The sequence below is a fragment of the Lethenteron reissneri genome, chromosome 34, assembly GCF_015708825.2.
Source record: "Lethenteron reissneri isolate LAM-NWPU_2019-01 chromosome 34, ASM1570882v1, whole genome shotgun sequence".
In the NCBI taxonomy this organism is placed as follows: Eukaryota; Metazoa; Chordata; class Hyperoartia; order Petromyzontiformes; family Petromyzontidae; genus Lethenteron; species Lethenteron reissneri.
The window spans coordinates 16226881-16253893 of NC_083812.1; the positions used below are offsets into that span (position 1 = coordinate 16226881).

Sequence of the window (27013 nt, forward strand, 5' to 3'; positions counted from 1 at the left end):
GCACATAATGCCTGCATCGGGAGTGGGGAAAAGTGAAATTATAACAGTAAAATGACACTCAAAGTATATGTTGTCACGTTTTTTTGAGGTATTTTGAAGCTTTCGAGAGCTGGGCTCGTGCTCTTGTGAGCGCCCCTTTCATTTGATAGACGCACTCCATCCACTAGGGCTACAGCCTCAAGATGTTTAAGTACATATTTTTTTATTTTACGTTGAGAGTTTTGTAAAATTATTTATTTTCATTGAGTTGCAATGCATGATTTTTTTTTATTTCGAGGTGAATGTGGAAATACATTTGATGTCAGGAATATTTTTATTCTTTTGTATGGCGTTTGAAAAGAGCAACCGGCTACAATCTATATACATATTGTTCGTCCGTTGCCCATGCTGTGGATCTAATTCATTTGTTGTGCTTATAATATGGTTATGATTGTGGCTAGGGTTACAATTTGGCCGTACGTAGGAGGTGCGGTGGTTATATTAATTGTGGGTATATCCTGGTTGTTATGGTTATAATATGGAGGTCATGCTTGTGGTTATGGTTATAATGTGGAAAGTGGTAGCGTAGCGGTTAGCGTGCTGCGAACCTGGCGATCCGAGTGAAATTCCCGCTCATGCCAACACCAATGACAGCGAATATTTGAACTGATCCTGGGCCTCCCCTACGTGCACCCAGCCTCAAATGAGTACCTGGTGCGGTGTGTGAACATCACCACTAGGAAGGTAAAGGCGGCCGGGCGTGGTGCTGGCCACCCACCCCCTCGTGTGCCGTATCGGCTTTCATATGTGCTGCTCGCTAACAGCACTTGATCTAACAGTCTGTTAAGGCTATGAGGAGGATCTTTTTCCTTGGGAAAATGTGGCTATTATGGTTGTGGTTATGTGGTTGTAGATGTTATAGGATTGGAAGGATGCCCTGGTGGTCCCACTCTTTAAGAAGGGGGACCACACATACTGTAACAACTACAGGGGTATCTCACTCATCAGTGTGCCGGGAAAGGTCCTGGCAAGGATTATTCAACATCGACTTGCTAGGCACGCTGAGGAGAAGCTTGCGGAGCCCCAATGTGGTTTCAGCAAAGGGCAGTCCTGCACAGATGCCATATTTTCTGTCCGTCTGCTACAGCAGAGGTGTAGGCAATTCCAACAAGACCTACATCTCTGCTTTATTGACCTGGTCAAGGCCTATGATCCCATCAGTAGGCCTGGGCTCTGAGTTGTTCTTCATACTTTCTGAGTCTCTGACCCGCTGCTCACGATCATTAAGGACCTTCATGATGGTGAGCGGGCCCGGGTAAAACTATGTGGCCAGGAGTCGGAGCCATTCCCTCTTCACCTTGGGGTGCGACAGGAATGTCCTCTGACTCCCACATTATTTAACATATATTTCGAGCACGTAGTTTGTGAAGCCTTCAATAGCCGTACCGGAGGAATTTCCATCTGGTACAGATACAATGGGAGGCTGATCGATGCCCGTGTGCGGTCAAGAGATGGCTCCCTATTGGTCAACCACATTATGTATGCCGATGATTTGGTAATTGCTGCTCACTCAGAGGAGGAGTTGGAGGCGCTGCTGCTAAGCTTGGAGCTTGCCACTAAGAGATGGGGACTTACCATGAGCCCCACCAAAACTAAGCACCTGCCTGGGTATTTTGTAGCATCGGAAACTCCACCCCCACAATTCCCAATTGGAGAGTGGAGAGTTTCCCATACCTGGGCAGTGTGCTTATGACCGGCTCCGGTTTGACAGCAGAGGTCTCACTCCGAATCAGTCTAGTGGCATTATCTTTTCATCGGTTGCATAACGCTGTGTGGAAGCTACCTGGTCTGTCGCTCCGCACGAAGCTTCAGGTCTTCTCAGCCACAGTCATTCCCTCCCTTCTCTACGCTTGCGAAACGTGGACCCCCCTAATGGAGCATCTTCTCTGGTTAGAAACATTTAGGCTGGCCTGCCTATGATCCATCCTGGGTTTAACCAGGCTTGATTGTGTGAGGAGCTCACATATCCTTGAAAGATCTGGACAAAATCTCATCGGTGAGCTCCTCTGGCAGGCAAGGCTGCATTGGCTGGGTCATGGCGCCTGCATGCCCAGCCACTGCATGCCGAAACAGCTTTTGTTCGGCCAGATCGTGGGGGCTAAACGGGCACGGCCCGGGCTAGAGAAGAGATGAAGTGATGAGGCATAGGAGGATGTGGAGCTGAGTGGACTTGCCGATGACTGGTACCAGCGGTGTCAAGATCGGCCTCTGTGGAGGAGGCTCGTGAAGGACCCTACTGGGCAGTTGGAGGCAGTTGCCCTCCAACAACAACGGAGTGGGGAGGAGCGACGCTCACAACAACGAGTGGAGCGCCGGGCGGATAAAGCACAACAAGTTGGCACAGTAGGGAGCACAGGTGGTGCATCAGCCAGTCATCTCAGTCAGTTGACCCGTGGCATCTGGGTCTGCCCCGTGACCTCCTGCCAGCGGGCGTTCGACACTTCATGTGGCCTCAACGTGCACATAGCCACTTAGTGGCGAATGGCGGTTGTTGTTGTTGTAGATGTTTAATGGTTGTGGTGATATTGTGGCTTCATTTGTGCTTGTAAAATAGTTATAGAGCTATCTTGCTAATTGTTATACACGTGGTGTTTATGATATTGATATGAACAATAATATTGATGTTGATATGTCACATTATTGTTGATGTTGGTATTATTGTTGATCTTTCAAGTCATTGTTGGTGTTGATGTTGTTGATGTTATATTATTGTTGTTGTTAATATTGTTAATGTCATTATTGTCGTTGCAGTTGTTGGTTGAAAGTAGGCCAGCATGTGCCATTGGGAAACAAAGGGCAAGAAATCCATATCGCTTGCAATTATATCCAGCACAAATGCGAGGGCTGTGATAGTTGTATTTTTAATGGAATTTGAGATAGCTGAGTGGAGTCTGCCCGTTCCACCAGATTCCACGTGGTTGTTATGGGCAGTCATCAGTGAAGTGCGCCTGATGGTTTTCACCTCACCGCATTCGCAGTTTGGTGGGTCCTTGATCTGCCACGTATCGTTCGGACATGCTCTCAGCAACGCCCGAACAACATGTGGAGTAATTTCATTTAAAACGCACCGACATCGCACTCAATTTTAACTCACGCGACACGTATCGTCCGACATGTCCTGTGCTGGTTCATGCCGCACCGTTAAACAAAAAAGACGCCACTCGTGCCCATGACCCGACAAAAAAGCGGCTCCACTTTTATTTTCATCTGAGGGGGAGATGGGGCGGGAATGGCCGATCCTGCCTCCATCCGTCTCTCCCTCGCATCGCTGGCAAGGTTACGGTTTTTTCGGCGTTGCAAGAAAGGCGCAGCCGCTTTTTGTCGTGGGCACGAGTGGAGTTCAATGAATCAAGAAGGCTGTCTCTGGTGTAGGCCAATCAGTTTCAAGGACAATGCATATATTATTTCAGAGCATGTTTGTTTGCATGTTCGCCACAAGTATCGTGTGTGTGGTTAATGCAGACCTGATTCCTTGCAAAAGGTTTCTATTTTGTGTTTGAACATCTTAACACATCCTGTTTTTTATAGCCAGAAAGGGTCAAACCTATTCTTATTTTTCATACTTTAATACTGCCAAAAAGGTCCCCATGATACGAGTCGAGTTTTTGTCCAGTGGCGTCTGTCGCGAGTACACCGATGCTTATTGACAGCCCAACAAATTACACTGCATGTGTGTATAAACTGTCTGTATAATTGCATACAACATTTATATGCGCGTGAAAAATATAAAATATTGTTTATCCACATATGCTTGACTACTTTTGAAAGCAGTGTCCTGTTCAGTAAGTATGATATAGATGATTGGCCACTGTTTAAGATGATTTTTCTGAGGGTTAATAAAGTCACAACCAAACAAACCAAATAACTCTACTTTGTAGGGGCATACTGTATTTTGGCCATACAATGTCAGTTTGAAGCTCTGTTGTAGTGGTCTTGCCGATACTCCCGACAAAAACAGAGGGATTTCCTCCCAAAATGAGACCGTGCTCATCTCCTTGTTAGCAGCCCTGAGCCGGTGGCGGAATTTCTACATTCCTATGCTGGAGATGAGTATAGTCATAGACAATTCAATGAAGATTGCTTATAAAGTTGTACTTAATTTTATTGACCCCATAAGAATGATGCGCTGAGTCAACCTCACAACCAGGATTTGAGTGCATTGCGAGCCGCTCGTTCTGCCCCTAAGCCACCTGGCCGGGTGTTACCACACTGATGTCATAATGCAATCGGAAGGGGGGTGAAGTCAAAGTGGCATTTACCAGTGTCCCAATTATGCTTTTGAACGGGACGTTTAAGTTATTTTCCCGCAATATACAAATTTCAAGCCGGTGTTGGACAGCCCAGGAACAGCCGACGTCGGATCTCCAAGAACAGAGATGTTCGTTTTCTGTACTGCGTCCGTCTTCCTCTAAGGAACCCGCGACGTGATCATTCAATCCCTTAGCTACGCACCGGTGTGAAGCGGTGTGCGGTGCTGAACGGTGCATCACAGCGACACGCAAATGCTAATCAGGCAAAGGTCAGCGCTGGGACGGACGGAGGGACACGGGCCGCTGTCTGTGGCAGCGGTTGTATATTTAACCAGTTCTGACCTTTGCAAGCACCCAGAAGTATTCCTTTTTTGAAAAGTCTAATTACACAAGAGGGTGTAAATCAATGCTGTGACTTATTTGCTCTTCTCCCTTACATGGGCGGTGATTGAAATCTGAACGGCGGCAAATTGCTTGAGAAATTAGGGGGGGTGCGCGCACGGCTGATTGTGGTGTGGCAAGTTTATGCCGTCCGATGCAACGGGCGGTGATAGCAGCGAGTGTGCCGTTTGAACCCTTGTACAGCGAAGGACGTTTTGAGAATGCTGTTTTGTTCAAAACCACACAACCAGATCCGTCCTGGCGCAGCATGGATTCGGTCGTTTTATTGTTAAAATAATGCACTTGTTTTGTTCATAATAATTAATCATAATGTACTTATTTATCCAGGAAAGCCACACTGAGTGTTTTCTTCAGGAGGGTCCAGCATTGGGTTTTATTTTATTTTAAGATGCTTGAAGGCAATTTAATGATGAGTGTTTATTATACGTCTGGGAGGAAACCGGAGCACCCAGAGAAAACTCCACTTGTGCGAGGGGGCAACACTCTATTCTTGTACAGATGGAAACAGATGGCAATTTGTTCACTTGCTGTGCCGCCTTCTCTTCGTGAGCCGGGGGTTTGCACCTCATTGATGTCCCACGGGAAGTGAGTTTCACAACGTTTGTGTGTGGTTATCCACCAACCCTCGCTGCTGCCTTCACACTGCTGGACTACAGCAGCCACGTGCATCATAGCCACCACTGCCCGGCTATTTACTGAGTGCGCAGCATTTGTCAGTCGATGGAGATGTCAAGATAAGAGTTGACCATCGGCTGGAGGCGAAACAAAAAGACCATTAGCTGTGCGTACATTGTCTTTCTGTTTTCCGGTGTTGTCGCTGGGTGATTCTGTCTGCGGAGATTACACGCGAAGGCTTCCCGAGGGTAGGTTATGTAACTTGCAAACAGCGGCAACATAATGGTTGTGTTCGTGCAAAACAATCCTCTATCTGTTCTCTTATAAAAAAAACCCTCCAATTGCAGAGCCTTGCACAAATGTCTGAGCTTTTGTGGGCAGTAATAGTGGATGAGGTCATGAGAAACGGGCATCTCTGATCCTCTTACCTTCCTGTTCTGCATCCTGAGGGTTGGGAATATAATATAGTTTTTGCCAATTTATTTTGGGGAATACATCTATTGGACAGGGGTCTGATTCACCACCAAAGGATTAAAATGGCCTAAAAAAATAACACTTCTTCCAAGGCAATGTTTTCCAGCAGCCTTTGATGAAGCAGACAAATTCTGAACTTCTTTCAACTCTGAGTCTCATCAGTTGAGTGTGCATCAGGCAATTCAGCCGCGTGTGTTTAAAGACCCAGACTTTGCTGATGAAAGCCAGAATGTTAAAATCACTCTCGAGTTTGTGCCATTAAATTAATGCTGCAGGAAAACATTGGTCCTGAGGACAGGTCTTGATGGACATTAATGTTCTTCATCATCACGATCCATGGGCAGATTGCCCGTAGGTATCTACTGCACATTTCATCATTTGCTTCCACTTTCCTCTATGTCTTGTGCCAGTATGTTCCAGTAGTGCCGCATCTCTCTGGCACCAATCTCTGATGTCGTCGTAAAGCCATTCACTGTTAGGTCTTCCTTTCTTTCTGGTTCCTTCCATCTTTCCGAAGAACACACTTTTAATTTTCCTGTTGTCCAAATAGTGCCAGTTTCCGTCTCATCACTGCCTGCATCATCAGGTCGTCTTTTTATAAGTGTAACCTTTTTCTTTCTTCTACGTTGGTCACTCTTAGGGTCCAGCTTCGATGCAGTATCCTTCTGTTGCAATACATTTTGAATGCCAATATCTTATCTCTGTCAGTCTTTTTTAACGTCCAAGTCTCGCATGCATACAAAGCTGTACTGAACACGCATGTTTTAATATGTTCAGTTTGGTTTTGTAGCTGATTTTTTTACTTCTCCACATGTTATTGAGTCCGGCCATTACTCCTTTAGCCTTTGCGATTCTCGCACTTATGTCTTTCGTGCTGTCATTGTCCCATGTCCGTAGATTTTTAAAGTATAAAAATTCCTTTACATTCACAATCTTTCTGCTATTATTACTTCTTCATCAACGTCCTTCCTCCCGAACACCATCGTCTTTGTCTTTTCGACATTAATCATCCCGCATCCTTTCCTGACTCAACCAACACTTTATTGGAGTACAACGCAGCTTTCCTCCATTACATCTATTTCCTCCGTGAATTTCAGGTTATTTATTCTTTCTCCTTGCACATATATTCCTGTGCCGTTGTCTTAAATGGCATCCATCACTCCCTCCAAGTATGTGACGAAGTTGTTTGGTGATAGTGTATCTCCCTGTGTCATACCTATTTTTGTTGGGAGCCATTCTTCTATTTCCTGTTCCAAACTTTGCTGTTGACTTTTGCCCTTTCACGTATATCCTGCAGAATCTGTGTCATGATTTTCCCTACTAGGTATTATCTTAATATTGCCCACGTTATCTCTTGCTTAGTCGAATCGAATACTTTCTGGAATTATATGAAATAGTTGTAAACCATCCTATTCTTATGCATTGCTTTCTCTGCTCTAAGCCTTAACATCAAGAGTTGCTGTACTGTATTCCTATCTTTCCTAAACCATACCTGTTCATCATTTCAAATAATCCTCAGTCTGCGCTATTAATCAATGTAATACTACTATCATTAGTACCTTTCCCATGTGGCTCATTAGTGTGACGATTCTCCAATTTACAATCGGCGACACTGCCTTTCTTGGGTATCGTCACAATTATGGATTTTTTCCACTCCTCCGGTATTTTCCCTTCTCTCCACGCTTGCTTGCATAGCTCATGGATTTATTTTCCTTTCCTCCAGCTTTCATCATTTCTCTACTCATGCCATCTACTCCTGAACTTGTTTTCTTCATATGTTTCATTGCCTTACTCTTTGGTTCTTTCGGTAAAGTCACGTTGGTGAAAATAATAATATTAAATTAACTAAAAAAATAAAAAGTTAAAAAAACTTAATTAAATCACGACGTTTCTGGCGCAACACAAGCGTCCTTCATCGGGTGGAGACCACCACAGCGAAAACAGTTACTTTTATCTCTTTGCCTTATATTTCTCTTTTTACGTGCTAGTTCCAAGGCTTTCTCGGCTATCCATTTTCTTTTAGATGTTACTGCTTCTGGGTACTGTACGCTTCTACTGTTAGCTCCACCATCTCCTTTCGTGCTAACGCCTTGTTGGCTATGCTAAATCGCTCCATTTTTTGCCCCCCTGAATCTACTCGATAATTTTTTCTTCACATTTCCTCGATGTCTGCTCGTTCTCGAGTGCCTCTACGTTCTTCTTCTCCTCACTTGAAAATATGCAAATGAACTAAACTATTGCGTGAACTCCGGTCATCTTCACAGTAGCTTTCGGCTCGCCATCGAACAGGGGTGGGTCAGAACGTAACGACAACAAACAGTACAAAACACCGACAGGAGAATAAATTACAGGAAAGGTAAACAAATCACCTATTATATTGCGTTCTGTATATGCACTTTAGTTTTAGTCGTACGTTGCATCGTACCAAGCTGTGGTCCAATAACACATCGGCTCCTTGACATTTTCTGCAAAGTCGAATTTATGTTTTCAAGCATCTGTCGATCATGACCAGATCTTTCATATGTTTCTTTTCCATCCGGTGCCCTCCATGTCCATTTTCTGCAGTCTTTTTGTTTGAACCGAGTATTACACATGAGCATGTCATGTTTTGACGTGAATTCCTGCAGTTTCTCACCTCTTTCATCTCTTTATCCATATCCATACCTTTGCACGATGCGTAACCATCCGGTTTCATCTTTCCCAATTTTTGCTTTCCTGCTACAATTATCTTACTATCTTTCCTATGCATCTCCTTTAACGTGCTTTCCAGCGTTTCGTAGAACTCTTCAATATCCCCTTCTGTGCTATCTGACGTTGGAGAATATATTTGGATGACAGACATATTTAGGGGTTGTCCATTAAAACTGGCTACAATTACTCATGGACTAACTGGTCTGTGTCCCAATAATGATGCTTTGGCTTTTGCGCTCAACAAGAACCCTACTCCACTGGTGTGCACTTTTTCTTACCCTGACCAGATCACTCCACCCTCATTTATCTCCCCCCATTCCTGTCCATCTCATTTCTGCCAGTCCTCGGATGTCGTACCTGTATCTTTACATTTCCATTCTTCGCAGCTCTAACGATCCTGTTGCCAATAATGTTGTCACATTCCATGTCCCGACTGTGATCTCATCATTTGCCGTTCTCAGCCTCTTCGTTGAATTTGGCCGCCTTGTTTTCTGATGGTGCCATAGCTGCTGCTGCTTTCCTGTAGCAAAATTTTCGACCCAGTCCCGGTTACTTGATTGTGGACGTGGACCTTGTTGACCCGGGCGACGACCGAGCCGGTAGCCTTATTCTTCTGTGGTCGTCACGTTGCATTGGATACCTTTAATCTTTTTTCTTCACGGCCGATGTATCGGCACCTCTTGCGCCCGACCCTCCTCCTTATTATCTATGCTTGGGGACTGGCTCAGATATCCACTGGATTGTGGACACCCGAGGCGGCTTTAACATAAATGTAATTTTTAGTTATGTTTATTAATATAATGTGGTGATAAAACGCATCCTCATTTTGTTGTCCATCCCCTGCACCTCTGCTTAGCACGGTTGGCTACGTATGGTGCAAAAGAAGTTTAACATAAATTCGCATAATTTCCTTAAATAATTATTAAAACTATTTAAATGAATACCCTTTGGTTCTTTCGGTAAAGTCACGTAGGTATAAAATAAAATAAATCACGACGATATTTTAATGAAATCTGAACAAAATATTAGAACTACATTACCAATATTTTAAAGACCAAATATGTCCACAGAGCCTGTCCTAAATTAATATTTTGGGCATTCAAGCAGCAATTTAATGTTGTATGCTTTTAAAGGTTCATGTGGTTTTGTAGGTGTTGTGCATGCTCAGTTTAATTTTTCTTTCAACAAAAGAACACTAATATATCGGAGTTTTGTGTTTTACTGCTTGCATGAATGCTGACACTATTATGTTGTGTTTGCAACATTATTTCCCGCCTGTGCATCCGTGCATGCATGTGTACGTCTGTGTTTGTGAGGCACAGGCGGCCCGTATGCCCCATACCCCAGAGCACCAGTCAAGCGCTCCCACTGACTAATGTACAGGAGCCATCTGCCGCTTCCTGGTTAAGCCTCGGTCATTGTTTATTTGCTTTCAGCCTCGTGGATCTTACCCTACCCAGAGCTTCCTCTTCAATCAAAGCTCTGATTTTTTCATTACTTTTGGTGATCAGCATCAACAATAACAACACCAACGTCAACATTACTTTAACCCACTCATGAAACATAAGTCAAGCTTTAAGTGAAAGAATAACGATTTCCTCAGCAGTGGGTAAAACATCGTTCTTGTTTTTTTTGGCATGCACTTTCTCATTTATGAAGGACCCCTAAATATAGAAACATCCTACATGAACAGACACAATTAGAAGATATTCTTGGTTCTTTCGGTAAAGTCAAGTAGAAGGGAAATAACGGCTGATTGCGTTGTGGCCGAACCGTCGTGAGAATTTTTATAGTTTTATTTTTATTATTTTATTATTTCCCTTCTACATGACTTTACCGAAAGAACCAAGAATATGAATCCCTGCAGTCACGAAAGCTTTAAATCGAAAATTATCCGTTAAAAGGCACGAAAAAATATTTGTTGCGACTGGAAACTTTTGTCGAACAAAGCTGCGGCGAGCGCTCGCCGCGCTCGCCAGGGGAGGTGCTTTCCATGCCAGGCGTGGCTATTTCACCCCAAGGGTAAATGCGAGGCAGGATTTAAGCACGGCTCGTTTTTCTCCTCTCTCCAGCTTGAGATGGCACCACTTCCCATCTTTGCGTGGACTTTTTGATGGGCCTCATAACATTTAAACCAACGCAGAGGGAAATATGTCCGTATGTTCAACTTATTTTGCGCCGTACATAGCCAACCGTGATGTGGGCACGCGTGTGCGCCGCTCATCATTTTGCCAGGTAATCGTGCGAGGAGATTTTTTTGTAAGGAAAACAAAAGTGCAACTTTTTCGGGTGAAAATAGCACTTCCACAGGAAATTGATAAACAGAACAACACTTTGCCATATTCACTGTAATTTAAAGTTGAAACTGAATTAAACGTTTTCTTTCTATTCCTTTGATAGAGTTATGAATGCTTATCTTTTCATACTGTGAGGGGTGCTTTGTGGGATGCTTATAGTCTCTTGTGAGCTCTCCATAAAATAAAAATAAGTGCTGCTCTTAAGAAGCAGGCCGGTTTACAGCCTACAGTCGCTGTGCAGTCGCTGACATAATTGGTGATTTTGGTGACTCATAAGCCACCTAGAATTACTCTTAATGTGAAATATATTGTAATTTAAAATGACAGCCACGGTCCTAACTTTCTCTAACTTGGTTAAAATGTAATTTTTCAAGGTTATGTAGATCTATTTATCTTGAGGTTTTCATCACTGCCATACCCATGCCAGACCCCTGCCTCTAAATATATAATGCAGTGCACAATATCCATTTCATGTATGTGTGTACATACGAGGTGTTTTTATTATTATCATCATCTAGGCTCAGTGTGGTTGATAATAAAGAGATCGTTAATAATTTGCGCTCATTATCTGTAAAGGAAATAGCAATGTATTCAACGCGCGTGCAGCATCGTCTATCTCCGTCTACAGATATGCTTCCCGTGTTACTTCTCTCTTTCTCATTCAGGGCATTTGAATAAATGAATGCAAATTGTGAAAATTGCTAATGCATAATCCTGCAGCAAATTAAATCTATAAAACTTTCTAGAGAGCGACAGTCGAGGTGGTAAGTTTGCTACGTGTAAAGGGTTAGATAAAAAAAAAGAGAGATGATTAGCTTAACCCAGAGGGCTCATAGGCTTGAGATCCAGGGCTGGCATTATTTTATTCTCAACACAACTCTTCAGGGATATGGCTGCATACTTTTTGAAGTCCACCTTAGATTTCAAACCTTTGTTCTGCGTGATTTATACTGCACATTCTTAATGTATTGAGGCAATAAAACACATGCACTTTGACTAGTAAAAAAATTGGTTGAAAAATAAACTAGATGCGTGGACTAAATCCTTCGATTACAAATAATGAAATATTTTTGGAAGTGGGTCCCTTTACAACCGAAGAGCCACCAACCACATAAATAAACCTTCTATTACCCATCGCAGAGATGCTGAAGAAACCATTGTTCCCAGACACTGACATCCAGGGCTTCATTTTAGTTGGGTCTGCCTGGGTAGGTGATCCAGAAAATATTTCCACACCCGGCACACTAAATCCAGTATATATTTCACTATTGCGTGTCCACTAGTGATGTATCACCACCTGGAATTTAACAACCCGGGTAAAACAAGTGAGACATCAGGCCCTCCCGCTACCCGCCTTCGCCAGCAGCCCGACACACGCGTGGCCCCGTCTGGCCAGCGTTGCGTGCGCTCCACTCTCACCACTCGCTTTGCTCTGTGGCCGCAGGACACGGCTGTGGGCAAGACAGTGTTCACGGTCCGCGCCACCGACCCCGATCAGGGCATGGGCGGCTCCGTCCTCTTCTTCTTCCAGCCGTCGTCCGACCTCTTCCGGTTGGACAGCGCACGAGGTTTCATCACGCTCGTGCGCTCGCTCGACTACGAGACGGCGGAGGTTCACCAACTGCGCATCAACGCCACGGTGCGGGTGCTCGGCTCTCGATGTCAATGGTGGAACCTCGTGTTGGCCAAACTTCCCAAAGTAGGGCCACAGACCTTGGGCAATTGTTGGCGTCAGTTCCGGCTGCCTCTATGCTCGTCTGTGATTTCCCACAAGGGAGAAGTTCTCTCTCTATCTCTCTGAGAGTGAGCAAACCCATGTTACAAATTCTAGATTATTAAAATGATGACGTCAAACAGAGTGAAGATTTTCCCAAAGGCATTTAGCCATAATAATCATACAGCGTTCACAGCTTAACTCGATGGCGTTGACTGCCTTTGTTTCCTTATGCTTGTGCACAATTTCATACGCACGCGTGTGTACATTGTGTGCGTGCTCGTGTCCGTGCTTCTACAGGACCAGGACCAGCGGAGGCCCCTGTCCACCATCACCAACCTCCTGGTCACAGTGCTCGACGTTCAGGACACAGACCCTTATTTCCTGGGCCTCCCCTACAGCACCAGCGTGACAGAGAACGTGCCGCTGGTGAGCCCCCCGGCGCAGCCGTCTGCACACTCGCGCAATGTATTTTCCCCGGCAACAAAAAGAAAAACAATTTACATTTTATTTGCTCCCTCGCGGTTGCAGGGTCCCCCGTGGCAATGCAGTCTGTTTCCCGTGGAACTCTAAAGCGTGAAATTGGTCCTCAGTGGCCAAGGGTGATAACAATGCACCATGTTTTTAATTAACCTGTAATTCATTCATAATTAGCGCCGAAAATGGCATCGATCCCCAAGATCAATAGCCATCTGGACTCTTCGGCGTCACCTCCATTTAAACCGCTTATGGTATGAGCACATTAGCGGTTAATTGAACCTGCCGTTAACCCCACGTATGGGCAGGTAGCGAGATCGAGGGAGCCGGGTTGACATTTGGAGTGGGGGGGGGGGGAGGTGAGCTAACATACTTACAGTCTTGTACCTACACTGAGCTACAAGATTACATTCGTCCCTAAATATACTATAATTTAAACAATGACATTAATACTTAGAAATATTTAAGTAAAAAATGTAACTTTGCTTTTACACTGTATTTATTTTAAAGCTGTCTGTCAATGTGCCCTCACACAGTTGTGGAGAACAGCAAACAGACAACCCTCACTCTGGCTTGTTGTCTTCTACCATCTATTCACGTTTCCCTGCCACGCATGCATCTCCTGCAAACTGCACCACGCGAGTGATATTATTTTTTTTATAAATATCAGTGATTGAAGACAGGCCTCAAGGCCTAAAATGCGAAGTTAGGTCACCATTAGGCATATACTATAAGTTGTAATGAGTGAATTCGAATGGCGATTGGAACAAAGTTTTCAGAACATGATGAACACTTAAAGGCCCCTCTTAAGTGTAAAGTGAAGGTCAACTCACCACACTTTAGAACGTGGTTTAATCACGGGTGGCTGAAACAAAGATTCAATCCCAGATGGTGATAGCTCAGCGCTCTGACCTGGCGAGCCACTCGGCTGCCTCTGATATCTAATTTTTTTCCTTTAAAAATTGGGCTCCTCCATCGGAGGAGGTAGCATTGAGCAGCAGCAGCAGCAGGAGGACAGTGTGCAGGAGCCGCGGGGGCCCTGGAGCCTTCTCCTCATGCCTCTGGCATCGCCCAGAACTGTGAGGAGATTTACCAACAGGGGACAGAAGTTAGCAACCCCCCCCACCCGCATAATCAAAAATAACATCGCACCGGTGTAATACAATGCGGCATGAGCGCGAGGATCAATTTCGCTTCAAAAGCCACGGCTCAATAATGAATTCTAACCCCGGTTAAAATTGTGTTAAACAAGCAAAACATGCGTATCGGTAAAACTCCCTTAGTATTCTTAGGTTTTTTCGGTAAAGTCACGTAGGTAAAACATCAAAATTAATAAAAATAAAATAAAGATCACGACGTTTCGGAGGCAACACAAGTCTCCGTCATCAGGTGGGACCGTCACAGCCAGATTAGCTGCATCAAGTGAGGCAATGATTCAAAATGTAATCCCTTAAAAGCGAGTTGAGGGGGGAGGAGAGGGGGGGGGGAGCTCATCAGAATGTGGTAGCCAATGAATGGAACGTATCGGGAGGGAGGGGGGCGGGGCCAAAAGGGTGGGCGACGGCGTGGAAGCGATTGTGCGCAAGCGACAAACTGCTGCACACGCCAACGCATTGGACAGAGAGGGGGGAGGGGGAGGCCTGATACACATGATAGAAAAGGAAAGAAAATGCGCATGTTTATACCAATGCTGGCTGAACAATGAAGGGATTACTGTTAAACACTGGGGATGTTAACACTCGGTAAAGTAAAGTAAACTAGTGCCTGTCAGATAAGATGGTCAAAAAAGTGTAATTAAGTATTTTTTGCGTGGTTAATAACATCTTTCCAATGATTACTAAGTTTGTACCCATCATCACGGTTGAAATTATGTCTGTGTTTGTATATTTGTATGGCTTCGTGTACAAACCTTTGATGGTAGCCAGGAGGTTTGCAGAGAACCTTGGTCTCGGAAAAGACAATTTCATGAGAGCCCACCGAGTTGTAGCAATGTGTTGCCTCCGAAACGTCGTGATCTTTATTTTATTTTATTTTTATTAATTTTGATGTTTTACCTACGTGACTTTACCGAAAAAACCTAAGAATATGAATCCTTGCAGTCACGAAAGCTTCAAATCTAGAATTAACTTCCTTAGTGTTAAGACAGAGAGAAATCAGAGCGGCACAGCCTCACTCTTCCCGTAAGCAGGCCCACACCATTTATATGGAAATTGCTCAGTGGCGCTTGAGCAGAAATGCCGTCACTCACGCATTTAGACCTTCACCCATGTGGCTGTTAATACGCTCGCACACGCAAGCATGCACACCGCCGCACAGATGCACACTGCCGCACAGATGCATGCACACTGCACAAATGCACACCGCCGCACAGATGCACGCACACTGCACAGATGTACACACAATGCACAGATGCACACACAATGCACAGATGCACATACGCAGGTCTCTAATAGGGTCGCCCACTCAACTCACCATGCAGCAATCCATCCCTCCCTCCCTCCTTGTCTCTAATCCCCTCCTTCTCCTGCCCTTCTTCCCTCAACCTTTTCGTTCCTGTGCCTCGCTCTGTTTGCCTTGTCCACCTCATTCCTTGTAAAATTGCCGTGAAACTGGATCATCTGTTACACAGGGGTCAGTTTGATTTCCCCGCGAAGTGATACTAATTTTAACGACCCCGAAGGGATGATGGGCTGAGTGAACCCCCAAATCAGAATTATAAATGGCACGCTTCCGATTGAGAGCCGCTCGCTCTACCACTCAGCCACCTGGTCAGGTTCTCTGCGGCGACACTTCATGTGCATTCACTAAAAACTCGAGCCCCTTTAAGTCAATCGATTTGTGACTTACTGCGCGGCTTACCAATGCCAATGCCCAGATGCGTGTGGTTTTTGGGCAAGGCTGGCAATGAGTTTAAACAGTCTCTTCGCTTGTCATCCAGTACAGCAGCACGTACGCTCAAGTGTGCGCTCGCTCGCACGCCAAATGCCTCCTATGAGCGTGGTTGGCTATGTACGGTGCAAAAGAAGTTCAACATACGAGCGCACCCCTGCCGTGTGTGCGCGCGTGTCTCCGTGCGGTCGAAATTCCCCAACAAACCGGAGGCTCCCTTAATCAACGGGCTTACCAGCTTGTGTCTCATTGTGTACGGTGAGGAGGTATTTTGGTCTTGTGTGCGTAGCTTCCCACAAGACTTGACAGATAGCGGAGCGCTGGGACAGTCGAGAAGAAAGGTTAGATAGACAATCGCGCAGTGCTCTGGCATGAGAAGCGTTTGAGTTGAACCTTTTAGATCAGTCTTGACAAGATCCATCATATATATATATATCCCTGTGCTAATAGCACGTTTCAGCACATTTATCTGCAGGAGTATATAACAAAGCAGTGCACTCGGATGGTTCAACAAGTTCCAGAGTATCGATTGGACCTGGTGCCTTTATATGGTAATATTGTAATACATATGATGAGCATTTTGTTCTTCTAAGTACAGTCAGCTACGTTTAACATCGTTAATTGAAACACTTTATGATGAGGTCACAATCCATTGGGAAAAAAAAATTAAACCTCAGTGGGAGATCGCTCATTCGCCTGTGCGTCCCCACATTGTCTGAGACGCCTTTCCCCCAGCCGTCTGTGCTGTCACCTCCCTGCCCTGGTTCAGCTCCAAGCTGAAGACCTCCATCTTCCCAGTTTAACACGTAGCAGGCTTTTGCGACCAATATCATCCATAATAGAGGGGTTTTTTTTGGTTAGATCGCTTCATATATAAATGTGTCGTTAAACCCGCCGCCACCCGACACGGCCAACTAGTACAGGTTGTCACGTTAACAGAACGTGGCCAATTCGTCACTAGTACAGCACCAAACCACAACGTTTACAATCTGAGTACGACGTTTCGCCAGTAATTACAACTAGCTTCATCAGGCGACAGCCAGACTTGTGTAGAAGTCCACCTGTTTCGTTCCTTATATAGAGGCATAGATGTGGTGACCACACTTCTGCGGTCTTGTGCAAAGTGGGGGGGGGAATTATTGAGTCAACGTATATTATGCATGCGCATTATGCAAGCCCTTTGTTTCTTGTCCTTCCTGTCTATTGTATTATAATAGCCGTCACTTTCTTCCTCGGGTTTCTCGGTTTCTCTCTCTTTACGTACAAAATAAGTATGCCCACTGTTTCTGTACCGCGTCTTGAGATCCAGTTGCATATCGATGCACCTCCCCCGTACCTTCAATTAGCACGGTTGGTTCCATGCGGTACGAAAGAAGTTTCAACAAACATATATACAAACCACATATAATTGGATTCTGTGATTTTCTGGAATATTTTTATTTTATTATTACGTTTCTTTACCCACTTTAGACCTAGATAAACAATAATTGGAAAAAACACGTGTAAATGACAGTGGAAGTACAGCCATAGAGATATGGAGTGGCTTTCAGGGCAAGCGTCAGGACGAGGAATTGTAGAATTATGGGGAGGGGGGGGGGGGTAACGTTATTGGCGCCTCTGCCACATCGCGAACGTGGAAATTAGAGATAGTCTGCAGTCAAACCCACAAGAGTGAGAGAATGACCGGATCGTGCTATTTTTTACGCCATCTGGCAAAGCAACGCAGAGATTACCTCGCTCGGTTTGCGTGCCCAAAATAGTTGATTGTTTAAATGAGGATTCGGAAAGGCCTATTTTCCCCACTCTACGTTGAAGGCATTGCGCTTTTTTAAATAAAGTTTCTCAACTTTCTTTTTACGTGGCCATATTAAAATCAGCTAACGCGTTTTCAATTTCGCTTTGATGTCTTTTGGCTCGTTTGTGTCCCCTCAACTTATCTACACACACTCTAATATGCACTGCATACATTTCATTACGTAATTAAGTACGGTAATTTATTATATTTATCTATGAATATTTTCCGTGGCGGGGGAGCTTTAAGGATTTTTTGTCGTTTGGCAGAAGGCGCTCGGGCTCCAAGAGATCAGCCTCATGAAAGGCTCGTCCCGTCGCACACGAGGGGGCTCAATTACAGCCGAACAACAGAAGCAGAAACACACACAGAACAAAGGATATATTGCAATTAACCGAGACCACATAAGAACACCATTTCATCTTGTGGCCATTGACAAATTTTTTTTTTTTGCGAGTGTTACAATACAATGACGTCCCACTGCTTGAGGTAAAAAAAAATAACTTGAGCAAGAGGAACTCTCCCACCTTGCTTTTTTCACGCTCCCCTCTGTCCGCAGACCCAACCAAGCTCACGGTGAAATAATAAAAACAATCCATTTTGGAAATGTGAGCAGTGGGTTTTGTCAGCTGGAGAGTGCGCTGCTGGCTCGGGAGGAGGGCGGCCGGCATGGATGCTGCCTGCCCCTGACGCCATGGTGGGAGGCCACAGCGACAGGCCTTGTTTTGTTATTTCAATCATCCGGACAGAGCTCCGACACTCCCGCACGATCACGATGCAGCTCTGTGTCGCCTCTGTCTGGAAATCTTGCTTTTTTATCCCCTCCATTTTTCTTCTGTCAACGAAATAAAAATTTTGGCAGCGCTATGGGGAGGCCTTCATCCAGCGATGGACTGACAGTATTGCTATCAGCATCATGTCATGACAAACAGTTCCCGTTGGAACACTCAGAGAGCAGTGCATCTCCCCGTGCGTTGGAGAAAAGCCCGCGGGTTAGTGTTTCCTTATCAACCGGATTATAAGACTCTACGGAAAGTAAAACGCGCCCAAAGCTTGTCCGTTGTCAATAAAGTTACACAGATCTGGTCTCACACATCTAGCATTTAAAATACAGGGGTTGGAAAGTGCATCGAGCAATTCAGAGAACATGATGTTACAGGGTGATTGAATAACAAAAAAGCATATTTTAGTGACCTCTGACTCCACACAAGAGGGCACTGCTCGCTCCCCACACTCCCTGCTGTGGATAATTTGTTCATCGTGTGGCAGTAAAACTGACATTCATAAATTATTTTTAATTCTCAGACCTATAAGTTAGTTAGATAAGGTGAGACAAAAACACGTGTTCAATTCAATTATTGTCCTGTGCATTCATTGGTGACCAGGCTGAGACCATCAGCTCACGAAAACCTCGTTTAATCACACACGCAGCTGCAACCCAAATTCTAATCCAGGATCTCAGCAGTGCATGCCGAGTTCTTTGACCCATGAACCACTCAGCCACCTTCCATACCTGTTTAAAATGTGTGAGTTATTTATATTTATTTCAAACAGTAGTGATTTGCATTCAAGCGGTAGCCTTAAACATATTTTCAGTGGTTGCCTCTAAAGCCTTCAACCACGGGGGGGGGGGGGGGGGGGGCAGAAAAATAATTAATGTCAGATGCTGTAAAGCTTTTTTGTTTATTGTACCATTATACTCGGTTGTCCTTCTAATTTTCGCATGCAGGGAACATCTGTTCAGACTCTCCAAGCCAAGGATGGGGACCGGGGAAATCCGCGGAACGTCAGCTACTCGATCGTGTCAGGTAGGGCGAAGATGCCCCCAGTAGTGTGACGGCCTCGCTGAAAGAGGCATGTGCTTGCCTTCCCATGGAACTGATTAAAGTGACGGAATTAATCTCTCAATAATACCACGATCGAGTGGTGTGCAAATGAAAAGCTTAAGAAAATGAATAATTATTTAATCTCTCTTCGAGTCCCAGTCAATGGCTGAACGGGGGGCTTTCCTTTGTGGTGTGCAATTCCCACACCACAATTCTGCCATAGAGGACAGTGTTACAGCGTATCATGCATCCCATATATCCTTGGAGACATGAGCCCAGGAAAACATATTATGATGTTAAACAAGTGATGTGCGCTTGTCTGGATGACGGGTGGGATTTAGGCTAAATATCTAAACATGGCGTGTGGTACTGGCAGGAATGAAAGGCCTCGGAATTGGCTGTCGAAATGACAGGTGAAATTTCCTACGGTTGGAGAAGCATCTTCTTTTGGTGAAATCTTTCCTTACCAGTAATTGCTTGTCTGTGTACGTTTCCCCCCCACATCCCAGGCAACACAAATGATATTTTCTACCTGGACGCTCTGAGTGGGCTGCTGAGTGTGAACGGAGCCCTGGACAGGGAGAACGTGGCATTTACCGCTGGGTTCACGCTGCGAGTCCGGGTGAGAGCGGAGTCCAGCTTTACCGCAAGCCCTTCCGCTTCCTGGCTTGCCTGATAATGTCTTGCAGGAGTCGTAACCAATCAGGGTGGCATCCTCACAGTGGTAACATGTGCTGGCGTCTTGATCGCACGCAGACAAAAGGCATGTTCTGCCTGTGTAAGTGCACAACCACGTGATAGATGTGACGTCACCATCGGCGAGATGTTAACTCCCTCGCCTGGTATGAAAGAGGTTGTGGGTTCGATCCTCAACCCTGACGGCTTCATAGTTTGAGTTTGCGGTGACTCTCTCTCCATGGTTTTTCCCATATTTATAATCAACATGCGTCTAGAGTATTTAGCTGGTCTAAATTGCCATGTGATAAGCCATTGCATTGAGCTATCATTTGTGATAGCCAGGTCGCTTCTGAAAAAAAGGTCTTTCCCTCAGTGGGCTTTGCCTGGTAAATTAAAAAAATAGTTTAAATATATTCTTCTTTTGTGACCACAGTGTTACTGACGAACACATTCAGTTTTTGTTGTTGTTTGTGCTTGTGCACCACTGCCAACGCAGCGGCACCAAACCAAAAGATGCATTTAATGTTGGAAAACACAGGGGACGTCATTGATAGCATCGGCGTGATTAGAAGTAACCTGCTGCTTTAGGGTGGCGGCAAACTGTGTTTTATGTCAATGGGCTCCTTAAGTGCAATGTTGGCCTAGATTAAGTGATGGGCAATATGAATGTTTGGCTGTTTGTAAGATGTGTATGCCGCTGCGACAATGCTGCACAATGGAAGTGATTGGGTTGGTAGCTGGATACTCGGCGTTGCTGCTGAAGTTATAAACAACGAAAGTGAAAGCTTCTGCGCAGTGAAGAGCGCACTCAGGAACTACAATCACACTCGGCGTGATCACGATCACTCTGCACTATATTAACGTGGAACAGCAGCATCTCTCTTGAGCAGCAGCAGCAGCATTGAGACGCTATATACAACTAAACTGTAACGCATCGTTCATACGGCACACATTACAATTGGGCACTGTTAGGTAGTGTGATCTATTGGGCTCGTAAACAAACGTGGACATAAGCAAACTCAAGGCAGAGCGAAGGTTCACAAACAAGCTTTAATCAACATTTACCTCTGGGAGTAAATACGCGTAAGTTTCATAAATACGGGGTACGTTGTGCGGTAGCCAATGCTCTCGATGCTATGGCCGGTTTGGCGCCTGGACTGAAGCCGCCTTTCTCGCAAGTGGCAACCAGCGCACGTGGGCAGTGAGGAGCGGACGGAGCTCTCCCTGAGGGGCGGAGTGAGGAGCAGACAGAGCTCTCGGTGAGGAGCGGACGAAGCTCTCAGTGAGGAGCAGACGAAGCTCTCGGTGAGGAGCAGATGAAGCTCTCCCTGAAGAGCGGACGAAGCTCTCGGTGAGGAGCAGATGAAGCTCTCGGTGAGGAGCAGACGAAGCTCTCGGTGAGGAGCAGATGAAGCTCTCAGTGAGGAGCAGACGAAGCTCTCGGTGAGGAGCAGATGAAGCTCTCGGTGAGGAGCAGACGAAGCTCTCGGTGAGGAGCAGATGAAGCTCTTGGTGAGGAGCGGACGAAGCTCTCGGTGAGGAGCAGATGAAGCTCTCGGTGAGGAGCAGACGAAGCTCTCGGTGAGGAGCAGACGAAGCTCTCGGTGAGGAGCAGACGAAGCTCTCGGTGAGGAGCAGATGAAGCTCTCGGTGAGGAGCAGACGAAGCTCTCAGTGAGGAGCAGACGAAGCTCTCAGTGAGGAGCAGACGAAGCTCTCGGTGAGGAGCAGACAAAGCTCTCAGTGAGGAGCGGACGAAGCTCTCGGTGAGGAGCAGACGAAGCTCTCGGTGAGGAGCAGACGAAGCTCTCAGTGAGGAGCAGATGAAGCTCTCGGTGAGGAGCAGATGAAGCTCTCGGTGAGGAGCAGATGAAGCTCTCGGTGAGGAGCAGATGAAGCTCTCAGTGAGGAGCAGACGAAGCTCTCAGTGAGGAGCAGACGAAGCTCTCGGTGAGGAGCAGACGAAGCTCTCAGTGAGGAGCAGACGAAGCTCTCGGTGAGGAGCGGACGAAGCTCTCGGTGAGGAGCAGACGAAGCTCTCGGTGAGGAGCGGACGAAGCTCTCGGTGAGGAGCAGACGAAGCTCTCGGTGAGGAGCAGATGAAGCTCTCGGTGAGGAGCAGACGAAGCTCTCGGTGAGGAGCAGATGAAGCTCTCGATGAGGAGCAGACGAAGCTCTCGGTGAGGAGCAGATGAAGCTCTCGGTGAGGAGCAGATGAAGCTCTCGGTGAGGAGGGGACGAAGCTCTCGGTGAGGAGCGGACGAAGCTCTCGGTGAGGAGCGGACGAAGCTCTCAGTGAGGAGCGGACGAAGCTCTCGGTGAGGAGCAGACGAAGCTCTCGGTGAGGAGCAGATGAAGCTCTCGGTGAGGAGCAGATGAAGCTCTCGGTGAGGAGCAGATGAAGCTCTCGGTGAGGAGCAGACGAAGCTCTCGGTGAGGAGCAGACGAAGCTCTCGGTGAGGAGCAGACGAAGCTCTCGGTGAGGAGCAGACGAAGCTCTCGGTGAGGAGCAGATGAAGCTCTCGGTGAGGAGCAGACGAAGCTCTCGGTGAGGAGCAGACGAAGCTCTCGGTGAGGAGCAGACGAAGCTCTCGGTGAGGAGCAGATGAAGCTCTCGGTGAGGAGGGGACGAAGCTCTCGGTGAGGAGCAGACGAAGCTCTCGGTGAGGAGCGGACGAAGCTCTCGGTGAGGAGCAGATGAAGCTCTCGGTGAGGAGGGGACGAAGCTCTCAGGGAGGAGCAGACGAAGCTCTCGGTGAGGAGCGGACGAAGCTCTCGGTGAGGAGCAGATGAAGCTCTCGGTGAGGAGCAGACGAAGCTCTCGGTGAGGAGCGGACGAAGCTCTCGGTGAGGAGCAGACGAAGCTCTCGGTGAGGAGCAGACGAAGCTCTCGGTGAGGAGGGGACGAAGCTCTCGGTGAGGAGCAGATGAAGCTCTCGGTGAGGAGGGGACGAAGCTCTCGGTGAGGAGCAGATGAAGCTCTCGGTGAGGAGCGGACGAAGCTCTCGGTGAGGAGGGGACGAAGCTCTCGGTGAGGAGCAGATGAAGCTCTCGGTGAGGAGCAGATGAAGCTCTCGGTGAGGAGCGGACGAAGCTCTCGGTGAGGAGCGGACGAAGCTCTCGGTGAGGAGGGGACGAAGCTCTCGGTGAGGAGCAGACGAAGCTCTCGGTGAGGAGCAGACGAAGCTCTCGGTGAGGAGCAGATGAAGCTCTCGGTGAGGAGCAGATGAAGCTCTCGGTGAGGAGCAGATGAAGCTCTCGGTGAGGAGGGGACGAAGCTCTCGGTGAGGAGCAGATGAAGCTCTCGGTGAGGAGGGGACGAAGCTCTCGGTGAGGAGCAGATGAAGCTCTCGGTGAGGAGCAGATGAAGCTCTCGGTGAGGAGCGGACGAAGCTCTCGGTGAGGAGCGGACGAAGCTCACGGGCGGTGAGGAAGAAGCTCACGGGCGGCGAGGAAGAAGCGTTTGACAGCTCTTAATGGCTCTGATTTGGAATGCAATGAGCTCGAGGTGTGGTATCTACGAGATGGACTTGTCACAGGCCGTACAAAGGGGATTGATTCACACCATTACACAGGATAATTAAAATCATAACAAGCACTTGCAGTCATGAGGAATCCAAAATGTCTCGATTATTGTTATTTTTTTATTTAAGAGCTTTTATTTTATAACGGGACCCACACTCACCCACACAGTTTAATCTACAGAGGTCTCAAAGAACAGAATTTCAATTTTAGTTCAGCCTCCTATATAGCCATGCTACAAAAAACTGCGATGCAACATTCTAGACCATGGCTCGTTGAATGAATATATTTTTTTCATTAAAATATTCATCCTGAATAATCCGTCTGGATGGAACATCGCATTAAAAAAATTAACCCGTAAAAACTAAGTTTTTCACTATAAATCCTTTATATGCGTGGCGGCTAGAGTCCTCTCGTCCTCTGGCTTGAGATGGCTGCCACCTATGGGTCAGATGATTGCCTGCCACCATTAAGCAATTGGTAATTATATATAATTTATTTTTTCCTAAAAAGTGTAAAATTTTGGAATTTTTTTTCACGAAAATAAATTGTCACGCACAACGATTCTGTGTGCAAAATGTCAGCTCGATTGTATCACGGGAAGTGGGTTAAAAACGACCTAAAGATTTGCACGGTCGTAAGCGCGCAAGCAAGTGAACTTAATATAAAGGTAGATTTGAAGCATTCGTGACTGCAAGGATTCATACTCTGAGTTATTTCGGTAAAGTCTCGTAGGTAAAAAAATGAAATTAAAATTAAAAAAATAAAACAATAAAAATCACGATGTTTCGGAGGCAACACAAGCTTCCGTCTTCAGGTGAAACCGTCACAGCAAACTATTTGTACCTTATATAGTGGTTAAGGGCGGAGGAGCCAGGAAGGGCAGCGGGGGAGGAGGAGTTGTGAAGTGGTCAATTACTGCTTTTGTTATACTGCTGGGTGGGTAAATGAATTAGATACGATTAAGCCGCTCTTTGTTATGCTGTTTGTGCGCAAGTCACTGTGGGATGAATGGACTCGTGGTCAGGGACGTGTTGCGCAAGTAACTGTGGATGTACATAATTGAAAAGGAGCGGAAATGCCCATGTTTATACCAGTGTTGGCTGACAATAAAGAGTACTGTTAAACGTTAGGGATGTTAACACTCGGTGAAGTCAAATAGTGCCTGTCAGATAAGATGGTCCAACAATGTGTAATTAAATCTTTTTTGCATGGTTGATAACATCTTTCCAATGATTACTAAGTTTGTACCCATCATCACGGTTGAAATTATGTCTGTGTTTGTATATCTGAATGGCTTCGTGTACAAACCTTTGATGGTAGCCAGAAGGCTTGCAGAGCACCTTAGTCTCGGAGAAAACAACCTCATGATAGCCCACCGAGTTGTAGCAATGATCAGCAACGGCGGACGACTCAATTTTGCCGTGTTTCAAATCTGACTTGTGCTCGCGGACACGATCAGAGACATGACGTTTCGTTTCCCCAATGTAACAGTCACCACAGCTGCAACTCAGTTTATAGACTCCAGGATATTGCAAGTCAGGGATGACATCCTTCACAGATGGAATTAGATCACGGATGTTATGTACTCTGGGCAGTTACACACATTGGCCGATTGTAGTCACTCACTCATGAGTTACACACATTGGCCGATTGTAGTCACTCACTCATGAGTGACTACAATCGGCCAATGTGTGTAACTGCCCAGAGTACATAAAATCCGTGATCTAATTCCTCATGAGTGACTACAATCCGCCAATGTGTGTAACGGATTTTATGTACTCTGGGCAGTTACACACATTGGCCGATTGTAGTCATTCATGAGTGAGTGACTACAATCGGCCAATGTGTGTAACTGCCCAGAGTACATAAAATCCGTGATCTAATTCCATCTGTGAAGGATGTCATCCCTGACTTGCAATACCCTGGAGTCTATAAACTGAGTTGCAGCTGTGGTGACTGTTACATTGGGGAAACGAAACGTCATGTCTCTGATCGTGTCCGCGAGCACAAGTCAGATTTGAAACACGGCAAAATTGAGTCGTCCGCCGTTGCCGATCATTGCTACAACTCGGTGGGCTCTCATGAGGTTGTTTTCTCCGAGACTAAGGTGCTCTGCAAGCCTTCTGGCTACCATCAAAGGTTTGTACACGAAGCCATTCAGATATACAAACACAGACATAATTTCAACCGTGATGATGGGTACAAACTTAGTAATCATTGGAAAGATGTTATCAACCATGCAAAAAAGATTTAATTACACATTGTTGGACCATCTTATCTGACAGGCACTATTTTACTTCACCGAGTGTTAACATCCCTAACGTGTAACAGTACTCTTTATTGTCAGCCAACACTGGTATAAACATGGGCATTTCCGCTCCTTTTCTATGATGTACATCCACAGTGACTTGCGCAACACGTCCCTAGCCACGAGTCCATTCATCCCACAGTGACTTGCGCACAAACAGCATAACCAAGAGCGGCTTAATCGTATCTAATTCATTTACCCACCCAGCAGTATAACAAAAGCAGTAATTGACCACTTCACAACTCCTCCTCCCCCGCTGCCCTTCCTGGCTCCTCCCCCCTTAACCACTATATAAGGTACAGATAGTTTGCTGTGACGGTTTCACCTGAAGACGGAAGCTTGTGTTGCCTCCGAAACGTCGTGATTTTTATTGTTTTATTTTTTTAATTTAAATTTAATTTTTTTACCTCCGTGACTTTACCGAAAGAACTAAGAGTATTAATATAAAGGATTTAAAAAGGGTGTCCAGAGGGTCAACTGACACATACAGAACAAACACGCAATCACGTGGACTGTGACCGTTGCGCCTGATAACACTTCCACACTTTTTTGACGATTGATCCCGCACAAACCTATCTGATCATAATTAAAATCTTAGGGGGGTGACTGCAATGAAACATCTCGGTACATTAAAAAGCATTCCCTTAATTTACACGTTTCATTTGAAGGCAGGTGAGCGACCACTGAGATCCCGCGGGAGACCTGGGATAGGACAGTCAATCAAGGTCGACATCAATGCTGCTGCTTCTTGTGCATGCGTGGCACCCGCGTGGGGGAGCGGTGGTTACACTGCCGAGACCCGCGTGGGGGAGCGGTGGTTACACTGCCGAGACCCGCGTGGGGGAGCGGTGGTTACACTGCCGAGTCCCGCGTGGGGGAGCGGTGGTTACACTGCCGAGACCCGCGTGGGGGAGCGGTGGTTACACTGCCGATAACCCGCGTGGGGGACGTGGTTAAAACTGCAGAGACCGCGTGGGGAGCGGTGGTTACACTGCCGAGACCCGCATGGGAGCGGTGGTTACACTGCCGAGACCCGC

The 27013-nt window shown here is 46.1% G+C and overlaps 1 protein-coding gene across 1 annotated transcript in view; it reads left to right on the forward strand.

Annotated features, from left to right (window-relative positions):
• The window catches only part of LOC133350498 (cadherin-23-like), a 222572-nt gene that overhangs the window by 41152 nt on the left and 154407 nt on the right, over positions 1-27013 (forward strand). Inside the window, exons 8-11 of the mRNA XM_061564838.1 lie at positions 12213-12407; positions 12783-12911; positions 19370-19448; positions 19976-20088. Coding sequence (XP_061420822.1) covers positions 12213-12407; positions 12783-12911; positions 19370-19448; positions 19976-20088 — 516 coding nt within the window. The remainder of the gene's footprint in view (positions 1-12212; positions 12408-12782; positions 12912-19369; positions 19449-19975; positions 20089-27013) is intronic.